The sequence below is a fragment of the Nerophis lumbriciformis genome, linkage group LG01, assembly GCF_033978685.3.
Source record: "Nerophis lumbriciformis linkage group LG01, RoL_Nlum_v2.1, whole genome shotgun sequence".
In the NCBI taxonomy this organism is placed as follows: domain Eukaryota; kingdom Metazoa; phylum Chordata; class Actinopteri; order Syngnathiformes; family Syngnathidae; genus Nerophis; species Nerophis lumbriciformis.
The window spans coordinates 70,017,392-70,040,593 of NC_084548.2; the positions used below are offsets into that span (position 1 = coordinate 70,017,392).

At 42.5% G+C, this 23,202-nt stretch overlaps 1 protein-coding gene and 22 non-coding genes across 23 annotated transcripts in view; 22 read left to right on the forward strand and 1 right to left on the reverse strand.

Moving 5' to 3' along the window:
- cd40 (CD40 molecule, TNF receptor superfamily member 5) overlaps window positions 1–23,202 on the reverse strand; it is an 89,019-nt gene that overhangs the window by 60,119 nt on the left and 5,698 nt on the right. The window contains exons 3-7 of the mRNA XM_061925273.1: window positions 18,649–18,771; window positions 18,413–18,559; window positions 18,254–18,347; window positions 12,598–12,656; window positions 12,287–12,382 (exon numbers count right to left, since the gene is read on the reverse strand). Coding sequence (XP_061781257.1) covers window positions 12,287–12,382; window positions 12,598–12,656; window positions 18,254–18,347; window positions 18,413–18,559; window positions 18,649–18,771 — 519 coding nt within the window. The remainder of the gene's footprint in view (window positions 1–12,286; window positions 12,383–12,597; window positions 12,657–18,253; window positions 18,348–18,412; window positions 18,560–18,648; window positions 18,772–23,202) is intronic.
- On the forward strand, window positions 75–147 carry trnar-acg (transfer RNA arginine (anticodon ACG)). The gene has a single exon. It is a non-coding gene; the product is annotated as a tRNA-Arg (tRNA).
- trnah-gug (transfer RNA histidin (anticodon GUG)) lies at window positions 218–289 on the forward strand. Its single transcript has one exon. It is a non-coding gene; the product is annotated as a tRNA-His (tRNA).
- On the forward strand, window positions 842–913 carry trnah-gug (transfer RNA histidin (anticodon GUG)). The gene has a single exon. It is a non-coding gene; the product is annotated as a tRNA-His (tRNA).
- trnar-acg (transfer RNA arginine (anticodon ACG)) lies at window positions 1,564–1,636 on the forward strand. The gene has a single exon. It is a non-coding gene; the product is annotated as a tRNA-Arg (tRNA).
- trnah-gug (transfer RNA histidin (anticodon GUG)) lies at window positions 1,707–1,778 on the forward strand. Its single transcript has one exon. It is a non-coding gene; the product is annotated as a tRNA-His (tRNA).
- On the forward strand, window positions 2,970–3,042 carry trnam-cau (transfer RNA methionine (anticodon CAU)). The gene has a single exon. It is a non-coding gene; the product is annotated as a tRNA-Met (tRNA).
- On the forward strand, window positions 3,295–3,367 carry trnar-acg (transfer RNA arginine (anticodon ACG)). Its single transcript has one exon. It is a non-coding gene; the product is annotated as a tRNA-Arg (tRNA).
- On the forward strand, window positions 3,836–3,908 carry trnam-cau (transfer RNA methionine (anticodon CAU)). Its single transcript has one exon. It is a non-coding gene; the product is annotated as a tRNA-Met (tRNA).
- Window positions 4,161–4,233, forward strand: trnar-acg (transfer RNA arginine (anticodon ACG)). Its single transcript has one exon. It is a non-coding gene; the product is annotated as a tRNA-Arg (tRNA).
- On the forward strand, window positions 4,304–4,375 carry trnah-gug (transfer RNA histidin (anticodon GUG)). The gene has a single exon. It is a non-coding gene; the product is annotated as a tRNA-His (tRNA).
- trnam-cau (transfer RNA methionine (anticodon CAU)) lies at window positions 4,703–4,775 on the forward strand. The gene has a single exon. It is a non-coding gene; the product is annotated as a tRNA-Met (tRNA).
- Window positions 5,489–5,561, forward strand: trnah-aug (transfer RNA histidin (anticodon AUG)). The gene has a single exon. It is a non-coding gene; the product is annotated as a tRNA-His (tRNA).
- On the forward strand, window positions 6,031–6,103 carry trnam-cau (transfer RNA methionine (anticodon CAU)). Its single transcript has one exon. It is a non-coding gene; the product is annotated as a tRNA-Met (tRNA).
- On the forward strand, window positions 6,356–6,428 carry trnar-acg (transfer RNA arginine (anticodon ACG)). Its single transcript has one exon. It is a non-coding gene; the product is annotated as a tRNA-Arg (tRNA).
- Window positions 6,499–6,570, forward strand: trnah-gug (transfer RNA histidin (anticodon GUG)). The gene has a single exon. It is a non-coding gene; the product is annotated as a tRNA-His (tRNA).
- Window positions 7,763–7,835, forward strand: trnam-cau (transfer RNA methionine (anticodon CAU)). The gene has a single exon. It is a non-coding gene; the product is annotated as a tRNA-Met (tRNA).
- trnar-acg (transfer RNA arginine (anticodon ACG)) lies at window positions 8,088–8,160 on the forward strand. The gene has a single exon. It is a non-coding gene; the product is annotated as a tRNA-Arg (tRNA).
- On the forward strand, window positions 8,970–9,042 carry trnar-acg (transfer RNA arginine (anticodon ACG)). The gene has a single exon. It is a non-coding gene; the product is annotated as a tRNA-Arg (tRNA).
- trnah-gug (transfer RNA histidin (anticodon GUG)) lies at window positions 9,113–9,184 on the forward strand. Its single transcript has one exon. It is a non-coding gene; the product is annotated as a tRNA-His (tRNA).
- Window positions 10,137–10,209, forward strand: trnam-cau (transfer RNA methionine (anticodon CAU)). Its single transcript has one exon. It is a non-coding gene; the product is annotated as a tRNA-Met (tRNA).
- trnar-acg (transfer RNA arginine (anticodon ACG)) lies at window positions 10,462–10,534 on the forward strand. The gene has a single exon. It is a non-coding gene; the product is annotated as a tRNA-Arg (tRNA).
- trnah-gug (transfer RNA histidin (anticodon GUG)) lies at window positions 10,605–10,676 on the forward strand. The gene has a single exon. It is a non-coding gene; the product is annotated as a tRNA-His (tRNA).

Here is a 23,202-nt window from a genome sequence, read left to right on the forward strand (position 1 = left end):
GTGAGTGTTTAAGCCCTTTAGCCAGAGTCAACTATCTACGCGTCCAGCGTTATTCTCCAAAATGGCACAATCAAGGGCTAGTGGCGCAATGGATAACGCGTCTGAATACGGATCAGAAGATTCTAGGTTCGACTCCTGGCTAGCTCGACAAACTTTTGTATTTCAACCCGAAGTCAAAGTTCCGTAGGTTAATTTGGTGAAGCACGCACAGTCAACAGCTGTGATCGTATAGTGGTTAGTACTCTGCGTTGTGGCCGCAGGAACCCCGGTTCAAATCCGGGTCACAGCAACCAGGTTTCTTGCAGTGGGTCTTTTTTTGTGTTATCTAAAAATATTTCTTTTTTGTCATCATGTTGTTAAGTGGAATAACAAAGAAAAGCTACAGTACAGCCTCTTGCTCCCAATTTGCTGTTCAAATTGCAAGTGGCGCATGTGACAAAGTATCTGACTATGGATCAGAAAATTCTAGCCTCTACTCCTGGCAAGCCCGGGAGGCTTTAGCAATTTAGCCTGAAACCAGAGGTGTTGGAGGTAAACTTGCTGAAGAAAAAATGGTTGACACCTGTGATCGTATAGGTGTTGGTACTAAGTTGTTAGTACTAAGAGAACCGTCGTTGCCTCGTTAGCGCAGTAGGTAGCGCGTCAGTCTCATAATCTGAAGGTCTTGAGTTCAATCCTCACCATAATGGCAAAATCAAGGGCTAGTGGCGCAATGGACAACGCGTCTGACTACGGATCAGAAGACTCTAAGTTCGACTCCTGGGGAGCTCGACAAACTTTTGTAATTCAACCCGAAGTCAAAGTTCCGTAGGTTAATTTGCTGAAGCAAGGCCAGTCACCAGCTGTGATCGTATAGTGGTTAGTACTCTGCGTTGTGGCCGCAGGAACCCCGGTTCGAATCCGGGTCACAGCAACCAGATTTCTTGCAGTGGGTCTTTTTGTGTGTTATCTAAAAATATTTCTTTTCTGTCATCATGTTGTTAAGTGGAAAAACAAAGAAAAGCTACAGTACAGCCTCATGCTCCCGATTTGCTGTTCAAATTGCAAGTGGCGCATGGGACAAAGTATCTGACTATGGATCAGAAAATTCTAGCCTCTACTCCTGGCAAGCCCGGGAGGCTTTGGCAATTTAGCCTGAAACCAGAGGTGTTGGAGGTAAACTTGCTGAAGAAAAAATGGTTGACACCTGTGATCGTATAGGTGTTGGTACTAAGTTCTTAGTCCGAAACAACAATTGTTACCTCGTTAGCGCAGTAGGTAGCACCTCAGTCTCATAATTTGAAAGTCTTGAGTTCAACCTCACACGAGGCATATGTTAATTGTTTTAGCTGGTTTGGAATCCCTCCATTGTCACTGTTCGAAGAGGATTTGTCTTTTTTGGGGGAATTTTGCCTACTATTCAAAATCTCTAGTGCCATTAGCTCGATCCTCACACGGGGCAGTCATGTTTCTCTTCAGTGAGTTTGAGTTTCCTCATGGTCACTGCATTGTCAGTGTCTAACCCCTTTTGCCAGAGTCAACTATTTACGCGTCCAGCGTTATTCTCCAGAAGGGCACAATAAAGGGCTAGTGGCGCAATGGATAACGCGTCTGACTACGGATCAGAAGACTCCAGGTTCGACTCCTGGCTAGCTTGACAAACTTTTGTATTTCAACCCAAAGTCAAAGTTCCATAGGTTAATTTGCTGAAGCAAGGCCAGTCACCAGCTGTGATCGTATAGTGGTTAGTACTCTGCGTTGTGGCCGCAGGAACCCCGGTTCGAATCCGGGTCACAGCAACCAGTTTTTTTGCAGTGGGTCTTTTTGTGTGTTATCTTAAAATATTTCTTTTTTGTCATCATGTTGTTAAGTGGAATAACAAAGAAAAGCTACAGTACAGCCTCGTGCTCCCGATTTGCTGTTCAAATTGCAAGTGGCGCATGGGAAAAAGTATCTGATAATGGATCAGAAAATTCTAGCCTCTACTCCTGGCAGGCCCGGGAGGCTTTGGCAATTTAACCTGAAACCAGAGGTGTTGGAGGTAAACTTGCTGAAGAAAAAATGGTTGACACCTGTGATCGTATAGGTGTTGGTACTAAGTTGTTAGAACTAAGAGAACCGCCGTTGCCTCGTTAGCGCAGTAGTAGTAGCGCATCAGTCTCATAATCTCAAGGTCGTGAGTTCAACCCTCACACGAGGAATATGTTATTTGTTTTAGCGGGTTGGAATCCCTTCATTGTCACTGTTCAAAGACGATTAGTCATTTTTTTGGGGAAATTTGCCTACTATTCAAAATCCCTAATACCATTAGCTCGATCCTCACACGGGGCAGTCATGTTTCTCTTCAGTGAGTTTGAGTATCCTCATGGTCACTGCATTGTCAGTGGTTAACCCCTTTTGCCAGAGTCAACAATCTACGTGTCCAGCGTTATTCTCCAGAGTGGCACATTTAATGGGTAGTGGCACAATGGATAACGCGTCTGACTACGGATCAGAAGACTCTAGGTTCGACTCCTGGCTAGCTCGACAAACTTTTGTATTTCAACCCGAAGTTATAGTTCCGTAGGTTAAATTGCTGAAGCAAGGGCAGTCACCAGCTGTGATCGTATAGTGGTTAGTACTCTGCGTTGTGTCCGCAGGAACCCCGGTTCGAATCCGGTTCACAGCAACCAGAATTCTTGCAGTGGGTCTTTTTGTGTGTTATCTAAAAATATTTCTTTTGTGTCATCATGTTGTTAAGTGGAATAACAAAGAAAAGCTACAGTACAGCCTCGTGCTCCCGATTTGCTGTTCAAATTGCAAGTGGCGCATGTAGTATCTGACTATGGATAAGAAAATTCTAGCCTCTACTCCTGGCAAGCCCGGGAGGCTTTGGCAATTTAGCCTGAAACCAGAGGTGTTGGAGGTAAACTTGCTGAAGAAAAAATGGTTGACACCTGTGATCGTATAGGTGTTGGTACTAAGTTGTTAGTACTAAGAGAACTGTCGTTGCCTCGTTAGCGCAGTAGGTAGTGCGTCAGTCTCATAATCTGAAGGTCGTGAGTTCAATCCTCACACGGGGCATATGTTATTTGTTTTAGCGGGTTGGAATCCCTTCATTGTCAATGTTCAAAGAGGATTTGTCATTTTTGGGGGGAATTTTGCCTACTATTCATAATCCCTAGTGCCATTAGCTCAATCCTCACACGGGGCAGTCATGTTTCTTTTCAATGAGTTTAAATTCCTTCATGGTCACTGCATTGTCAGTGTTGTACCCCTTTTGCCAGAGTCAACAATCTACGTGTCCAGTGTTATTCTCCATAAGGGCGCAATCAAGGGCTAGTGGCGCAATGGACAACGCGTCTGACTACGGATCAGAAGACTCTAGGTTCGACTCCTGGCTAGCTCGACAAACTTTTGTATTTCAACCCGAAGTCAAAGTTCCGTAGGTTAATTTGCTGAAGCAAGACCAGTGACCAGCTGTGATCGTATAGTGGTTAGTACTCTGCGTTGTGGCCGCAGGAACCCCGGTTCGAATCTGGGTCACAGCAACCAGGTATCTTGCAGTGGGTCTTTTTGTGTGTTATCTAAAAATATTTCTTTTTTGTCATCATGTTGTTAAGTGGAATAACAAAGAAAAGCTACAGTACAGCCTCGTGCTCCCGATTTGCTGTTCAAATTGCAAGTGGCGCATGGGACAAAGTATTTGACTATGGATCAGAAAATTCTAGCCTCTACTCCTGGCAAGCCCGGGAGGCTTTGGCAATTTAGCCTGAAACCAGAGGTGTTGGAGGTAAACTTGCTGAAGAAAAAATGGTTGACAACTGTGATCGTATAGGTGTTGGTACTAAATGGTTAGTCCAAAACAACATTTGTTACCTCGCTAGCGCAGTAGGTAGCGCGTCAGTCTCATAATCTGAAGGTCGTGAGTTCAATCCTCACTCGAGGCATATGTTATTTGTTTTAGCGGGCTTGGAATCCCTTCATTGTCACTGTTCAAAGAGGATTTGTCTTTTTTGGGGGAATTTTGCCTACTATTCAAAATCCCTAGTGCCATTAGCTCGATCCTCACACGGGGCAGTCATGCTTCTCTTCAGTGAGTTTGAGTTTCCTCATGGTCACTGCATTGTCAGTGTTTAAGCCCTTTTGCCAGAGTCAACTATCTACGCGTCCAGCGTTACTCTCCATAATGGCACAATCAAGGGCTAGTGGCACAATGGACAACGCGTCTGACTACGGATCAGAAGATTCTAGGTTCGACTCCTGGCTAGCTCGACAAACTTTTGTATTTCAACCCGAAGTCAAAGTTCCGTAGGTAAATTTGCTGTAGCACGCACAGTCAACAGCTGTGATCGTATAGTGGTTAGTACTCTGCGTTGTGGCCGCAGGAACCCCGGTTCGAATCCGGGTCACAGCAACCAGGTATATTGCAGAGGGTCTTTTTGTGTGTTATCTAAAAATATTTATTTTCTGTCATCATGTTGTTAAGTGGAAAAACAAAGAAAAGCTACAGTACAGCCTCATGCTCCCGATTTGCTGTTCAAATTGCAAGTGGCGCATGGGACAAAGTATCTGACTATGGATCAGAAAATTCTAGCCTCTACTCCTGGCAAGCCCGGGAGGCTTTGGCAATTTAGCCTGAAACCAGAGGTGTTGGAGGTAAACTTGCTGAAGAAAAAATGGTTGACACCTGTGATCGTATAAGTGTTGGTACTAAGTTGTTAGTACAAATTGAACCGTCGTTACCTCGTTAGCGCAGTAGGTAGCGAGTCAGTCTCATAATCTGAAGGTCGTGAGTTCAATCCTCACACGAGGCATATGTTATTTCTTTTAGGGGGTTGGAATCCCTTCATTGTCACTGTTCAAAGAGAATTTGTCATTTTTGGGGGGAATTTTGCCTACTATTCAAAATCCCTAATGCCATTAGCTCGATCCTCACACGGGGCAGTCATTATTATTTTTAGTGAGTTTGAGTTCCTCCATGGTCACTGCATTGTCAGTGTTTAACCCCTTTTGCCAGAGTCAACAATCTATGTGTCCAGCGTTATTCTCCAGAATGGCACAATCAAGGGCTAGTGGCACAATGGATAAAGTTCCGTAGGTTAATTTGCTGAAGCAAGGCCAGACACCATCCGTGATCGTATAGTGGTTAGTACTCTGCGTTGAGGCCGCAGGAACCCCGTTTCAAATCCGGGTCACAGCAACCAGGTATCTTGCAGTGGGTCTTTTTGTGTGTTATCTAAAAATATTTCTTTTTTGACATCATGTTGTTAAGTGGAAAAGCAAAGAAAAGCTACAGTACAGCCTCGTGCTCCCGATTTGTTTTTTAAATTGCAAGTTACGCATGAGACAAAGTATCTGACCTGGGTCACAAAATTCTAGCCTCTACTCCTGGCAAGCCCGGGAGGCTTTGGCAATTTAGCCTGAAACCAGAGTTTCCTCATGGTCACTGCATTGTCAGTGGTTAACCCCTTTTGCCAGAGTCAACAATCTACGTGTCCAGCGTTATTCTCCAGAATGGCACAATCAAGGGCTAGTGGCGCAATGGATAACGCGTCTGACTATGGATCAGAAGATTCTAGGTTCGATTCCTGGCTAGGTCGGTCAACTTCTGTACTTCAACCCGAAGTCAAAGTTCCGTAGGTTAATTTGCTGAAGCAAGAGCGGTCAACAGCTGTGCTCGTATAGTGGTTAGTACTCTGCGTTGTGGCCGCAGGAACCCTGGTTCGAATCGGGGTCACAGCAACCAGGTTTCTTGCAGTGTGTCTTTTTTTGTGCTATCTAAAAATATTTCTTTTTTGTCATCATGTTGTTAAGTGGAATAACAAAGAAAAGCTACAGTACAGCCTCTTGCTCCCAATTTGCTGTTCAAATTGCAAGTGGCGCATGGGACAAAGTATCTGACTATGGATCAGAAAATTCTAGCCTCTACTCCTGGCAAGCCCGGGAGGCTTTGGCAATTTAGCCTGAAACCAGAGGTGTTGGAGGTAAACTTGCTGAAGAAAAAATGGTTGACAACTGTGATCGTATAGGTGTTGGTACTAAGTTGTTAGTACTAAGAGAACCGTTGTTGCCTCGTTAGCGCAGTAGGTAGCGCGTCAGTCTCATAATCTGAAGGTCGTGAGTTCAATCCTCACACGAGGCATATTTTATTTGTTTTAGCGGGTTGGAATCCCTTCATTGTCACTGTTCAAAGACGATTAGTCATTTTTTTGGGGATATTTGCCTACTATTCAAAATCCCTAGTGCCAATAGCTCGATCCTCACACGGGGCAGTCATGTTTCTTTTCAGTGAGTTTAAATTCCTTCATGGTCACTGCATTGTCAGTGTTTAACCCCTTTTGCCAGAGTCAACAATCTACGTGTCCAGTGTTTTTCTCCATAATAGCAAAATCAAGGGCTAGTGGCGCAATGGATAACGTGTCTGACTACGGATCAGAAGATTCTAGGTTCGACTCCTGGCTAGCTCGAAAAAATTTTGTATTTCAACCCGAAGTCAAAGTTCCGTAGGTCAATTTGCTATAGCACACACAGTCAACAGCTGTGATCGTATAGTGGTTAGTACTCTGCGTTGTGGCCGCAGGAACCCCGGTTCGAATCCGGGTCACAGCAACCAGGTATATTGCAGTGGGTCTTTTTGTGTGTTATCTAAAAATATTTCTTTTTTGTCATCATGTTGTTAAGTGGAATAACAAATAAAAGCTACAGTACAGCCTCGTGCTCCCGATTTGCTGTTCAAATTGCAAGTGGCGCATGGGAAAAAGTATCTGACTATGGATCAGAAAATTCTAGCCTCTACTCCTGGCAAGCCCGGGAGGCTTTGGCATTTTAACCTGAAACCAGAGGTGTTGGAGGTAAACTTGCTGTAGAAAAAATGGTTGACAGCTGTGATCGTATAGGTGTTGGTACTAAATGGTTAGTCCATAACAGCATTTGTTACCTCGCTAGCGCAGTAGGTAGCACCTCAGTCTCATAATCTGAAAGTCGTGAGTTCAATCCTCACTCGAGGCATATGTTATTTGTTTTAGCGGGCTTGGAATCCCTTCATTGTCACTGTTCAAAGAGGATTTGTCTTTTTTGGGGGAATTTTGCCTACTATTCAAAATCCCTAGTGCCATTAGCTCGATCCTCACATGGGGCAGTCATGCTTCTCTTCAGTGAGTTTGAGTTTCCTCATGGTCACTGCATTGTCAGTGTTTAAGCCCTTTTGCCAGAGTCAACTATCTACGCGTCCAGCGTTATTCTCCAGAATGGCACAATCAAGGGATAGTGGCGCAATGGACAACGCGTCTGACTACGGAACAGAAGACTCTAGGTTCGACTCCTGGCTAGCTCGACAAACTTTTGTATTTCAACCTGAAGTCAAAGTTCCGTAGGTTAATTTGCTGTAGCACGCACAGTCAACAGCTGTGATCGTATCGTGGTTCGTACTCTGCGTTGAGGCCGCAGGAACCCCGGTTCAAATCCGGGTCACAGCAACCAGGTATCTTGCAGTGGGTCTTTTTGTGTGTTATCTAAAAATATTTCTTTTTTGACATCATGTTGTTAAGTGGAAAAGCAAAGAAAAGCTACAGTACAGCCTCGTGCTCCCGATTTGTTGTTTAAATTGCAAGTTACGCATGAGACAAAGTATCTGACCTGGATCAAAAAATTCTAGCCTCTACTCCTGGCAAGCCCGGGAGGCTTTGGCAATTTAGCCTGAAACCAGAGGTGTTGGAGGTAAACTTGCTGAAGAAAAAATGGTTGACACCTGTGATCGTATAGGTGTTGGTACTAAGTTCTTAGTACTAATTGAACCGTCTTTGCCTCGTTAGCGCAGTAGGTAGTGCGTCAGTCTCATAATCTGAAGGTCGTGAGTTCAATCCTCACACGAGGCATATGCTATTTGTTTTAGCGGGTTGGAATCCCTTCATTGTCACTGTTCAAAGAGGATTTGTCATTTTTGGGGTGAATTTTGCCGACTATTCAAAATCCCTAGTGCCATAAGCTCGATCCTCACACGGGGCAGTCATGTTTCTCTTCAGTGAGTTTGACTTTCCTCATGGTCACTGCATTGTGAGTGTTTAAGCCCTTTTGCCAGAGTCAACTATCTACGCGTCCAGCGTTATTCTCCAAAATGGCACAATCAAGGGCTAGTGGCGCAATGGAAAACGCGTCTGAATACGGATCAGAAGATTCTAGGTTCGACTCCTGGCTAGCTCGACAAACTTTTGTATTTCAACCCGAAGTCAAAGTTCCGTAGGTTAATTTGCTGAAGCAAGCACAGTCAACAGCTGTGATCGTATAGTGGTTAGTACTCTGCGTTGTGGCTGCAGGAACCCCGGTTCGAATCCGGGTCACAGCAACCAGGTATCTTGCAGTGGGTCTTTTTGTGTGTTATCTAAAAATATTTATTTTGTCATCATGTTGTTAAGTGGAATAACAAAGAAAAGCTACAGTACAGGCTCGTGCTCCCGATTTGCTGTTCAAATTGCAAGTGGCGCATGGGAAAAAGTATCTGACTATGGATCAGAAAATTCTAGCCTCTACTCCTGGCAAGCCCGGGAGGCTTTGGCAATTTAGCCTGAAACCAGAGGTGTTGGAGGTAAACTTGCTGTAGAAAAAATGGTTGACATCTGTGATCGTACAGGTGTTGGTACTAAATTGTTAGTCCAAAACAACAATTGTTACCTCGTTAGCGCAGTAGGTAGCACCTCAGTCTCATAATCTGAAAGTCTTGAGTTCAACCTTCACACAAGGCATATGTTATTTGTTTTAGCGGGTTTGGAATCCCTTCATTGTCAGTCCAAAGAGGATTTGTAATTTTTGGGGGGAATTTTGCCTACTATTCAAAATCCCTAGTGCCATTAGCTCTATCCTCACACGGGGCAGTCATGTTTCTCTTCAGTGAGTTTGAGTTTCCTCATGGTCACTGCATTGTCAGTGTTTAACCCCTTTTGCCAGAGTCAACTATCTACGCGTCCATCATTATTCTCCAGATTGGCACAATCAAGGGCTAGTGGCGCAATCAAGGGCTAGTGGCGCAATGGATAACGCGTCTGACTACGGATCAGAAGATTCTAGGTTCGACTCCTGGCTAGCTCAACAATGTTTTGTATTTCAACCCGAAGTCAAAGTTCCGTAGGTTAATTTGTTGTAGCGCGCACATTCAACAGCTGTGATCGTATAGTGGTTAGTACTCTGCGTTGTGGCCGCAGGAACCCCGGTTCGAATCCGGGTCACAGCAACCAGGTTTCTTGCAGTGGGTCTTTTTTTGTGTTATCTAAAAATATTTCTTTTTTGTCATCATGTTGTTAAGTGGAATAACAAAGAAAAGCTACAGTACAGCCTCTTGCTCCCAATTTGCTGTTCAAATTGCAAGTGGCGCATGGGACAAAGTATCTGACTATGGATCAGAAAATTCTAGCCTCTACTCCTGGCAAGCCCGGGAGGCTTTGGCAATTTAGCCTGAAACCAGAGGTGTTGGAGGTAAACTTGCTGAAGAAAAAATGGTTGACACCTGTGATCGTATAGGTGTTGGTACAAAGTTTTTAGTACTAAGAGAAACGTCGTTGCCTCGTTAGCGCAGTAGGTAGCGCGTCAGTCTCATAATCTGAAGGTCTTGAGTTCAATCCTCACCATAATGGCAAAATCAAGGGCTAGTGGCGCAATGGACAACGCGTCTGACTATGGATCAGAAGTCTCTAAGTTCGACTCCTGGCTAGCGTGACAAACTTTTGTAATTCAACCCGAAGTAAAAGTTCCGTAGGTTAATTTGCTGAAGCAAGGCCAGTCACCAGCTGTGATCGTATAGTGGTTAGTACTCTGCGTTGTGGCCGCAGGAACTCCGGTTCGAATCCGGGTCACAGCAACCAGGTATATTGCAGTGGGTATTTTTGAGTGTTATCTAAAAATATTTATTTTTTGTCATCATGTTGTTAAGTGGAATAACAAAGAAAAGCTACAGTACAGCCTCGTGCTCCCGATTTGTTGTTCAAATTGCAAGTGGCGCATGGGAAAAAGTATCTGACTATGGATCAGAAATTTCTAGCCTCTACTCCTGGCAAGCCCGGGAGGCTTTGGCAATTTAACCTGAAACCAGAGGTGTTGGAGGTAAACTTGCTGAAGAAAAAATTGGTTGACACCTGTGATCGTATAGGTGTTGGTACTAAGTTGTTAGTACTAAGGGAACTGTTGTTACCTCATTAGCGCAGTAGGTAGCGCGTCAGTCTCATAATCTGAAGGTCGTGAGTTCAATTCTCACACGGGGCATATGTTTTTTGTTTTAGCGGGTTGGAATCCCTTCATTGTCACTGTTCAAAGAGGATTTGTCATTTTTGGGGGGAATTTTGCCTACTATTCAAAATCCCTAGTGCCATTAGCTCGATCCTCACATGGGGCAGTCATGTTTCTTTTCAGTGAGTTTAAATTCCTTCATGGTCACTGCATAGTCAGTGTTTAACCCCTTTTGCCGGAGTCAACAATCCACGCGTCCAGTGTTATTCGACATAATGGCACAAACAAGGGCTTGTGGCGCAATGGATAACGCGTCTGACTACGGATCAGAAGATTCTAGGTTCGACTCCTGGCTAGCTCGACAAACTTTTGTATTTTAACCCGAAGTCAAAGTTCCGTAGGTTAATTTGCTGTAGCACGCACAGTCAACAGCTGTGATCGTATAGTGGTTAGTACTCTGCGTTGTGGCCGCAGGAACCCCGGTTCGAATCCGGGTCACAGCAACCAGGTATCTTGCAGTTGGTCTTTTTGTGTGTTATTTAAAAATATTTCTTTTTTGTCATCATGTTGTTAAGTGGAATAACAAAGAAAAGCTACAGTACAGCCTCGTGCTCCCGATTTGCTGTTCAAATTGCAAGTGGCGCATGGGACAAAGTATCTGACTATGGATCAGAAAATTCTAGCCTCTACTCCTGGCAAGCCCGGGAGGCTTTGGCATTTTAACCTGAAACCAGAGGTGTTGGAGGCAAACTTGCAGTAGAAAAAATAGTTGACACCTGTGATCGTATAGGTGTTAGTACTCTGCATTGTGGCTACAGCAACCCTGGTTCAGGTCTGGGTCGCGGCAGCTACGAATTGCCCAGTGAGTCTGTTTGTGTGTCATCTCAAGAGACCTATTTTTCAATGTTACATTTTTGGACAACGCGTCTAACTAATGTAACACTGACAATTTTCTGGAATACTAGAATTTTCCTTGGAAAACCTTTTTTTTTTTGAAAAGTTATAAACAAGTACCTCGGAGTCTTGTTCGCGAGTGAGGGAAGAGTGGATCGTGAGATCAACAGGCGGATCGGTGCGGCATCTTCAGTAATGCGGACGCTGTATCGATCCGTTGTGGTGAAGAAGGAGCTGAGCCGGAAGGCAAAGCTCTCAATTTACCGGTCAATCTACGTTCCCATCCTCACCTATGGTCATGAGCTTTGGGTTATGACCGAAAGGACAAGATCACGGGTACAAGCGGCCGAAATGAGTTTCCTCCGCCGGGTGGCAGGGCTCTCCCTTAGAGATAGGGTGAGAAGCTCTGTCATCCAGGGGGAGCTCAAAGTAAAGCCGCTGCTCCTCCACATCGAGAGGAGCCAGATGAGGTGGTTCGGGCATCTGGTCAGGATGCCACCCGATCGCCTCCCTCGGGAGGTGTTTAGGGCACGTCCGACCGGTAGGAGGCCACGGGGAAGACCCAGGACACGTTGGGAAGACTATGTCTCCCGGCTGGCCTGGGAACGCCTCGGGATCCCCCGGGAGGAGCTGGACGAAGTGGCTGGGGAGAGGGAAGTCTGGGCTTCCCTGCTTAGGCTGCTGCCCCCGCGACCTGACCTCGGATAAGCGGAAGAAGATGGATGGATGGATGGAAGGTATAAACATTTAAAATAAAATAAAACATTTTCCTTAAAAGTTGAATTGTTTGGTGGAAAAAATTGGGTCCCAAAATCTTGGTATCGAGACAACCCTAATCTGTACATTGATTACACAAGGAAGAGCGGACTGTTACACACTGAGATCCAACAATCAGCTGTTGCTCCCCGTCCCTTTTGCTCGCACAGAGCTGGGGAAAAAAGCTTTTGTCTATACAGCTCCTTATGCTTGGAACACTCAACAAATAAACTGGAAGTTGACTACATTTTTATCCTTGAATGCTTTTAAATCTACACTGAGTGCAGTTTTACTTGATGTCCATCCTGTCATTTTAATGTGTATTGTGATTACAAATGTAATTTGATGTGTAAATTTGCTGCTTCATGGCCATGACACCCTTGAAAAGGAGTTTTTTAAAAAATATCAACAGGATTTTTACTTCGTTGAATAACAAATGAGTGTAAAGAATTAAAAGGTGTACCTCTTGAGAGACAGACCACGATTGCAGCTATGAGGCCGACAAAGACCACAAGTAAAAAGACGATGGCGATGGCGACATGTGGACCCCGGCTTTTCTCTGCAATACAAAATAACCCTCTGAATAAAGAGTGTACCTACTGTAAATATCTACAACATGTAGGAAAATGCAGCATGGAACCAGCAAATAAACTTCAGAGTGAGAAAAGACAGCAGAAACATGCAGCGTGTGGGTGAAGGTGAAGATCCCACAGAAACCACACCGAATGACACGTCTCACGGCGGAGAGGAGCTGTGGGTTGAAAGAACACTCACCGCAAACCACGTCCGATTTGTCCGACCCGCTCCGCCCGACGTGGTAACCGCTCTCGCACCTGCAGAAAGTGAGGACTCGTCATGTTTTTTGTGTGTTTAAATACAAACATTACAGAAAAGTACACACCGTTCAGCTACTCCTACTGCATTTAATTCTATACCCAGCTTACACCAAACTAAGTCATCCTCCACTAGGGGGCAATGTAACCAAGGTTTTGTCCAGGACTCTTTTTATCTGAAAATGTTAACTTAATGATGTGGCCAGCATTTTGTTGGACTAAAACATAAAACTAAATAAACACATTTAAATCATGACTTTTTTCATGAAAATTTTAAAATCCAAAATAATAATTCCACATTTAAGTTGCAATTTAACACATACATACTGTATATACTGTACATACATCATACTTGCCAACCTTGAGACCTCCGATTTCGGGAGGTGGGGGGTGGGGGGCGTGGCTAAGAGGGGAGGAGTATATTTACAGCTAGAATTCACCAAGTATTTCATATATATATATGTATATATATATATATATAAATATATATATATATATATATATACATATATATATATGAAATACTTGACTTTCAGTAAATTCTAGCTATACATATAATTATTTTATTATATATATATATATATAAAAATATAAGACATGCACCTGGGGATAAGTTGATTGGCAACACTAAATTGGCCCTAGTGTGTGGATGTGAGTGTGAATGTTGTCTGTCTATCTGTGTTGGCCCTGCGATGAGGTGGCGACTTGTCCAGGGTGTACCCCGCCTTCCGCCCGATTGTAGCTGAGATAGGCTCCAGCGCCCCCCGCAACCCCAAAGGGAATAAGCGGTAGAAAATGGATGGATGGATATATATATAAATAAAAGAAATACTTGAATTTCAGTGTTCATTTATTTACACATATACACACACATAACACTCATCTACTCATTGTTGAGTTAATGGTTGAATTGTCCATCCTTGTTCTATTCTCTGTCACTATTTTTCTAACCATGCTGAACACCCTTTCGCAGGTACCCAGAAAGGTTTCGAGTACCACCAAAAAAACGGAATCTCTGAAGACAGTATAAAAATCTGTGTTAAAGGTGTACAAATACTGTTTGTATAATAAGCATGTTATTGTTTAAAAATGAGGGTTAAGAATTCAGTACTAAAAAAAAAAAAAAGAATGTGGCTTAAGTGCAGTTTTTTAATTGAGCTGCTGCATTTTTTGGTTGGGTTGTTTATTTATTTTGAGGAACTTCTCCATTTCTAAAAGGGGAGGCATGTTATAGAGTGATCTATGTTTGTCTGTTGCCATCTCCTGGTGAATGTTGGCTATAGCGTACTGGGGTTACTTTTTGGTTGGCCAACGATTTACGTGGTGTTGCGCACCTGACGTCAAATGTGTTGAGTCTGTTCTGAAGTCTACAGTAAAGAGACGTACTTCATCACCTCGCCTGTTTATTGCCTCCAACTCAATATATTACAACAACATTGCTGTTTACGGCAGACGAACTGCTTTACGGTAGAATAAAACATGACTGCTGTTGTTGTGTGTTGTTACCGCGCTGGGAGGACGTTAATGAAACTGCCTAACAATAAACCCACATAAGAAACCAAGAACTCGCCCTCGATCATTCTACAGTTATAACGTGTGTTGTGGGAAAGCGGACGTGAATACAGGCTGTTGATACGTCACTCAGGTCAGCACGGAGCTGGAGGGGGCGTGGCTTCCAGCTCCGCCTGAATTTCGGGAGATTTTCGGGAGAAAATTTGTCCCGGGAGGTTTTCGGGAGAGGCGCTGAATTTCGGGAGTCTCCCGGAAAATCCGGGAGGGTTGGCAAGTATGACATACATATATATTGAATCAAGAAAAAGTAATTTAATAACAGATAAAATAAATGATAAATTAAAAAAACTCAAATACAACTTTTTTCCCAATCTTTAAAAGAAAAATCGTTAAAGGGGAACATTATCACAATTTCAGAATGCTTAAAACCATTAAAAATCAGTTCCCAGTGGCTTATTATATTTTTCGAAGTTTTTTTTCAAAATTTTACCCATCACGCAATATCCCTAAAAAAAGCTTCAAAGTGCCTGATTTTAACCATCGTTATAAACACCCGTCCATTTTCCTGTGACGTCACATAGTGAAGCCAACACAAACAAACATGGCGGAAAGAACAGCAAGCTATAGCGACATTAGCTCGGATTTAGACTCGGATTTCAGCGATTCAACAGATCACGAATGTATTGAAACGGATGGTTGTAGTGTGGAGGCAGGTAGCGAAAACGAAATTGAAGAAGAAACTGAAGCTATTGAGCCATATCGGTTTGAACCGTATGCAAGCGAAACCGACGAAAACGACACGACAGCCAGCGACACGGGAGAAAGCGAGGACGAATTCGGCGATCGCCTTCTAACCAACGATTGGTATGTGTTTGTTTGGCATTAAAGGAAACTAACAACTATGAACTAGGTTTACAGCATATGAAATACATTTGGCAACAACATGCACTTTGAGAGTGCAGACAGCCCAATTTTCATCAATTAATATATTCTGTAGACATACCCTCATCCGCGCTCTTTTCCTGAAAGCTGATCTGTCCAGTTTTGGAGTTGATGTCAGCAGGCCAGGGAAGCTAGGGTCGATAGGGGGTTTAGCTCGCTCGTCTGCGGGAACAAACTGCCGCCATTGCTTGCCGTGCTACCGAGGTCCTTTGTCCCTGAATTGCTCACACACTCCGGCAGATTCAATGGGGGTCTGGCGGCAGATTTCTTTGATTTTATGGTTGGAAATGCATCTGCTTTGAGTGTCGCAGGATATCCACACATTCTTGCCATCTCTGTCGTAGCATAGCTTTCGTCGGTAAAGTGTGCGGAACAAACGTCCAATTTCTTGCCACTTTCGCATCTTTGGGCCACTGGTGCAACTTGAATCCGTCCCTGTTCGTGTTGTTACACCCTCCGACAACACACCGACGAGGCATGATGTCTCCAAGGTACGGAAAACAGTCGAAAAAACGGAAAATAACAGAGCTGATTTGACTCTGTGTTTGAGAAAATGGCGGATTGCTTCCCGATGTGACGCCACGTTGTGACGCCACGTTGTGACGTCATCGCTCCGAGAGCGAATATTAGAAAGGCGTTTAATTCGCCAAAATTCACCCATTTAGAGTTCGGAAATCGGTTAAAAAAATATATGGTCTTTTTTCTGCAACATCAAGGTATATATTGACGCTTACATAGGTCTGGTGATAATGTTCCCTTTTAAAAAATAATAAACACATTTTTAAAATATGCGTATTTTCCTATGAAATTCACTTTTCACGTTGGGGCTGGGCAATAAAACGATATCAATATCAAATGCAAAAAAAATGCTTCTTTGTCAGAGGAAAGAGGAAGTTGCAAAGCAAGGTTGGTTGCATGAACAAAGGCACTTGCTCTCTGGTAACCGAGCAACGCAGGAAGTGATCACCGATCAATGGGAGTGACACGCTATCAGCCAATCGGGTAACAGTATGAACTATGATGTTTGGTTACGCCATCTTGTTGCGGTTGATTCTTTGCATGGAGTGAGAAGAGAAAGTAAAAACGAGTGCTGCAGAGGGCGAATAGATTGTGGATAAAACAGGAAAAGTCACCTCGACAGTATGGCAGTTTTGGGGATTTTTTCAAACCGACCAAAGTTATGACTAAATTATACAAGGCGCTCGTCGCCACCAAGACCGGTAATACCACACCATGCTCACCCTTTAGAGCACAGCTGTAACAGCTTGGCACTAAACCAGGGGTCCCCAAACTACGGACCGCGGGCCGGATCCGGCCCCCCAGCATCCAAAATCCGGCCCACGGGAAGTCCCAAGTTAAAAAAAAAAGTTTATTTTAATTATTATTATTATTTTTTTAAATCTTTCCTTTCTAATCCAGTTTCTACCGCTGGTTACTCTCGGTGTCTCCTAGCCACTCAGGCAAATCATATTGTCCAAAAATTAATTTTCCCATCGATAACGTGACAATGTTAAATGTCAAAACGGATTAAAAATACAATATATATATATATATATATATATATATATATATATATATATATATATATATATATATATATATATATACATATATATATATACACAGCCCGACCCCCGGCCAATTTTTTTTAACCCAATGCGGCCCACGAGTCAAAAAGTTTGGGGACCCCTGCACTAAACCATCAGAAACTAGTTCTTCTCAGGCTTCTCTGTTTTCATTTTCACACTTTGCACTATTTTGTTACACGTTATTAAACATTTCTTACATATTCCTTAATTATCACTTTTTGTTAAGTGTTCAATGTGATTTTAGAATTTGGTTTTCATGGATTGTTTTCCATGTTTGTGTTGACATTGCCTTTCTTTCTGCCTTGATAGCTGAGGGGATTATAATCAGAGGACGGTTACATTTCAAATATTTTTTTTTTACGTTTAATACATTTTTCTCCTGGTCCTTATTTTCGATAGGTCATAAAACATATCAATAATTATCGATATAGACCGTTTTGAGCCCACCCTTATTTGACATAAAATTGTTTTTTTAATATTTAACAAACATTTTTTTTCTAGACCAGGGGTCCCCAAACAGTTTGACTCGGGGGCCGCATTGGGTTAAAAAATTTGACTGTGGAACGGGCTGTATATATACAGTATATATATGTATGTATAAAAAAATAAATACATATATACATATATGTATATACAGTATATATATATACATATATGTACATGTGTATATGTGTGTGTATATATACAGTATATATATATGTATATGTATGTATGCCGCCCTAAACAGCAGGCCCGGCCGACCTGTGTGACAAGCCTGTAAATGTGTTGGTCATGTATGATGTCTTTTTGCTATTTTTGTCCTTAATGTGTAATGTCTATTGTTTAAATGTACGGTCAGTGAAAATGAATTTCCCCACGGGGACCAATAAATCTAAATCTATCTAATTTATGTATGTAGGTATGTAAATATATGTATATATGCATGTAGGTATGTAAATATATGTATATATGTATGTAAATATATGTATATACTGTATGTATGTATATGTGTATATATATATATATATATATATATATATATATATATATATATATATATATATATATATATATATATATATATATATATATATGTATATATATTACTAATTGACTGAAAGAGTGCGCACTTGCCGCCCGCTTGCCCGACACTGCGGCGTAGGCGCGATGATGTCATGTTATCGATGGGAAAAAGCACTTTTAAACAATATGATTTGCCTGAGTAGCTAGGAGACATTGAGAGTAACAAGCAGTAGAAAATGGATTAGAAAGGACAAATTAAAAAAAATAATAATTAAAAAAAAATTGTATACAAAAATAAAAATGTTTTTAACTTTATATCCTGAAAAATTGTCCATTTCTAAATTTAATTTATTTTTAACAGCAAAAGATGATAAAATACAGATGAAAGAACTAAACACATCTAGAAAAAATAAAAATAAAAAGCGCCTTTAAGTATCTAATCGTAAGGTGTCTTTCGGTTGTAAGTTTTTAAGTATTAACATCAACAGTGGTTCATTTATGTTGTGACAGTGTGAGAAGACATTTGAAAGTGTCCAAACTTGCAGTCCTTACTTGGTCCAGAGCGCGCAGTCGGCGTCCCACAAGCTCTCGTCGGAAAAAGATCCTTGGGGGCATTTGTGGCACACTGTGTCGTGGGTTTGATTCCCTGACGGCAGAGGAAAAAAAAAAATCAGCTTTGACGATGAGGAGTGAAGACTGGCGCAAGATTACCTTGAACTATCGCCCCCCATCCGGGCTCACAAGGCCTGTGGGGCACGCAGGTGAGGCAGGCGCCACTGGAGCAGTGGAACCCGCGTTGACACATGCACACGCTTTTTTGCTTTTTGCTCGCCTGCTTCACGAACTCAAAGTTTTTGTCTGCCAGAAAAAGAAAAAAAAACAGACTGGAGCTGAGCGTCGTCATCACGAATCAAAGACGTGACCGACTGGATGTGATGAGGTCTCACTCGGGTCGCAGTACGGCTGACGTTTACACTTGGCCTCTGTGGTGAACGCGTCCTGATACTCGTCCTCGTCGCAGTCGAGGCAAAGAGGCTCTGTGCACGCGCTGAAGGACGACATGCTGGTGCCTGAAAACACGCAAAGTCAGGTTAAAGGTGACATTTTAGCTCTTAGACGTAATAACTGGTTGAAAAGCTTAAATAAGTCTGTTTGCGGCCATTTTTAACTGTCTTCATACATTGACCAGTGTTAGAATAATTACAAACCCCGTTTCCATATGAGTTGGGAAATTGTGTTAGATGTAAATATAAACGGAATACGTTGATTTGCAAATTCTTTTCAACCCATATTCAGTTGAATATGCTACAAAGACAAATAATAATTAACTTAGAATTTCATGGCTGCAACATGTGCCAAAGTAGTTGGGAAAGGGCATGTTCACCACTGTGTTACATGGCCTTTCCTTTTAACAACACTCAGTAAACGTATGGGAACTGAGGAGACACATTTTTTAAGTTTCTCAGGTGGAATTCTTTCCCATTCTTGGTTGATGTACAGCTTAAGTTGTTCAACAGTCCGGGGCTCTCTGTTGTGCTATTTTAGGCTTCATAATGCGCCACACATTTTCAATGGGAGACAGGTCTGGACTACAGGCAGGCTAGTCTAGTACCCGCACTCTTTTACTAAGAAGCCACGTTGATGTAACACGTGGCTTGGCATTGTCTTGCTGAAATAAGCAGGGGCGTCTATGGTAACGTTGCTTGGATGGCAACATATGTTGCTCCAAAACCTGTATGTACCTTTCAGCATTAATCGCGCCTTCACAGATGTGTAAGTTACCCATGTCTTGGGCACTAATACACCCCCATACCATCACAAATGCTGGCTTTTACACTTTGCGCCTATAACAATCCGGATGGTTCTTTTCCTCTTTGGTCCGGAGGACACGACGTCCACAGTTTCCAAAAACAATTTGAAATGTGGACTCGTCAGACCACAGAACACTTTTCCACTTTGTATCAGTCCATCTTAGATGAGCTCAGGCCCAGCGAAGCCGACGGCGTTTCTGGGTGTTGTTGATAAACGGTTTACGCCTTGCATAGGAGAGTTTTAACTTGCACTTACAGATGTAGCGACCAACTGTAGTTACTGACAGTGGGTTTCTGAAGTGTTCCTGAGCGCATGTGGTGATATCCTTTACACACTGATGTCGCTTGTTGATGCAGTACAGCCTGAGGGATCGAAGGTCACGGGCTTAGCTGCTTACGTGCAGTGATTTCTCCAGATTCTCTGAACCCTTTGATGATATTACGGACCGTAGATGGTGAAATCCCTAAATTCCTTGCAATAGCTGGTTGAGAAAGGTTTTTCTTAAACTGTTCAACAATTTGCTCATGCATCTGTTGACAAAGTGGTGACAATCGCCCCAATCCTTGTTTGGGAATGACTGAGCATTTCATGGAATCTACTTTTATACCCAATCTTGGCACCCACCTGTTCCCAATTAGCCTGCACACCTGTGGGATGTTCCAAATAAGTGTTTGATGAGCATTCCTCAACTTTATCAGTATTTATTGCCACCTTTCCCAACTTCTTTGTCACGTGTTGCTGGCATCAAATTCTAAAGTTAATGATTATTTGCAAAAAAAAAAATGTTTATCAGTTTGAACATCAAATATGTTGTCTTTGTAGCATATTCAACTGAATATGGGTTGAAAAGGATTTGCAAATCATTGTATTCCGTTTATATTTACATCGAACACAATTTCCCAACTCATATGGAAACGGGGTTTGTATGTATATATTATCACACAACTCTTATGCTTAAGGGCCGTTGCTATAGTTATTATCAATTGTGCTGAAGTGGTATTTTTATTTGTCTGTGCAAAGCTGGCAATCCAAAAGATTGCAAGCTAGTTTCGCATCAGTGTCTGTGTCCAGGAACGGCCTGCTGACTGCCAAGGCCGAAAACCGCCGTGACGCAGACAGAGCAGAGACAAGGCGATATCACCAGCGTCAACACATTTGCATTTCTTGTATAATCATATATTGTGTCTAACTGGAGCTGTCGAGAGTACCCCCTTCCCTCAGCGACAGCTTCAGTGATGTAACCAGGGACCTCCCAAATAAATAGAGGAAGCACGTGGGCTGGACTTCTAGAACGTAGTTTGGATCTGTAACTAGAGTGCAGCCCAAAAAACGTGTCTCCTCAATTGAGCCAAATTGAACTCTGTCTCCGCATGATTCCTTGCTTCTCGTCTGTTTCATAGATGTCATCGGTGTTTGAACCTGACACCGGTCTGCCTCTGTCCGAGTTGCCAAGATTCTTTGTGTTCCGCCGCATTCTCTATAAAATACTGCACTTTCACTGCAATATTCTAACCAAGTACTACGTGTAGACTGCAATATGATGGCAGTCGCACATAAGAGATACGTGTAGAATATGACTCAAGTAAACGACACCAACATTTTATATGTTCCATTGAAAATATAGAACATTACACACGGTGCTCAAAAATCTATCAAAATGTTTTAGAACGACTTTGATAAGCTATGAAGCCACACCTCTTGATGCATTGTCTGCGCATTAAACATACTAGTATTATTACGGTGTGTGTATAAGGTAAGACATATTATTTGGCGTTTTATTTCGCAATATTATGCAAAAGTAACTTTTCTTACCTTCGGGGACCTGCTGATCTGTTTTTGGGATCTGCATAAATCCTGAAAAATTGTGCGCGTCCGCCTTTGTAGTCCGTTCCGACTCCGGAGTCGATAAGCTTCTTCTTTTTCTCTATCTTCTTGTTATGGGACATTCATCCTCCGCTGTTGCCATTTCTAATATAAAGTCATGTAAAGTTCTTACTTGTATCTGTCAGTAAACTCACCATGAAAGCGCTAAAACATACCGGTGCAGTGAGTTTACATTATTCACCCGAGGAACTTTAGTTATTAGAGTGTTCCGGTCGGACGTTTTTTCACGGGCCTTGTTGTTGTTTCCGGATGAGGAGATGCTGCTCCGTTATTGATTGATTGAAGTAAAGTGTAAATGTCATTAAAACAGTTAGCTCCATCTTTTGACACTTCTTCCACTCCCGTCCTTGCACGCTACACCGCTACAACAAAGATGACGGGGAAAAGACGCTGCCGAAGGTGAGCCACGTAAATAAAACGGTTCACCCGGAAGCGACTGTCAGAAAGCGACTTGAAGATGATCTGTAAAACATCATCTATGCAACATTTTGACCAAAGAACCACCATTACATGTTATGTAGACCACAAAGAAGTCTTTTACATTCAGAAAAATAATAATAATAATATGACTCCTTTAATGCGCCCTATAATCCAGTGCGTTTTATATACGGAAAAATCTCAAAAATAGACAATTCATCGGCCCTATGGTCCGGAAAATACGGTATCTCATTGATAATGAATTGCTTTCATTTTAAGAACAGGCTGAGGGCCAATAAAAAACTAGCTGCATAAATCCTGAAAAATTGCGTGCACCCGCCTTTGTAGTCCGTTCCGACGCCGTAGTCGATAAGCGTCTTCTTTTTCTCTATCTTCTTGTTATGGGACATTCATCCTCCGCTGTTGCCATTTCTAATATAAAGTCATGTAAGGTTCTTACTTATATCTGTCAGTAAACTCACCATGAAAGCGCTAAAACATACCGGTGTAGTGAGTTTACATTATTCACCCGAGGAACTTTAGTTATTAAGAGTGTTCCGGTCGGACGTTTTTTCACGGGCCTTGCTGTTGTTTCCGGATGAGGAGATGCTGCTCCGTTATTGATTGATTGAAGTAAAGTGTAAATGTCATTAAAACAGTTAGCTCCATCTTTTGACACTTCTTCCACTCCTGTCCTTGCACGCTACACCGCTACAACAAAGATGACGGGGAAAAGACGCTGCCGAAGGTGAGCCACGTAAATAAAACGGCTCACCCGGAAGCGACTGTCAGAAAGCGACTTGAAGATGATGTGTAAAACATCATCTATGCAACATTTTGAGCAAAGAACCACCATTACATGTTATGTAGACCACAAGGAAGTCTTTTACATTCAGAAAAAAATAAATAATAATATGACTCCTTTAATGCGCCCTATAATCAAGTGCGTTTTATAGACGGAAAAATCTCAAAAATAGACCATTCATCGGCAGTGCGCCTTATAATCCGGTGCGCCCTATGGTCTGGAAAATACGGTATCTCATTGATAATGAATTGCTTTCATTTTAAGAACAGGCTGAGGGCCAATAAAAAACTAGCTGCATAAATCCTGAAAAATTGCGTGCACCCGCCTTTGTAGTCCGCTCCGACGCCGTAGTCGATAAGCTTCTTCTTTTTCTCTATCTTCTTGTTATGGGACATTCATCCTCCGCTGTTGCCATTTCTAATATAAACTAGTGTAAAGTTCTTACTTATATCTGTCAGTGAACTCGCCATGAAAGCGCTAAAACATACCGGTGTAGTGAGTTTACATTATTCACCCGAGGAACTTTAGTTATTGGAGAGTTCCGGTCGGACAGTTTTTCACGGGACACATTTGTTGTTGTTTC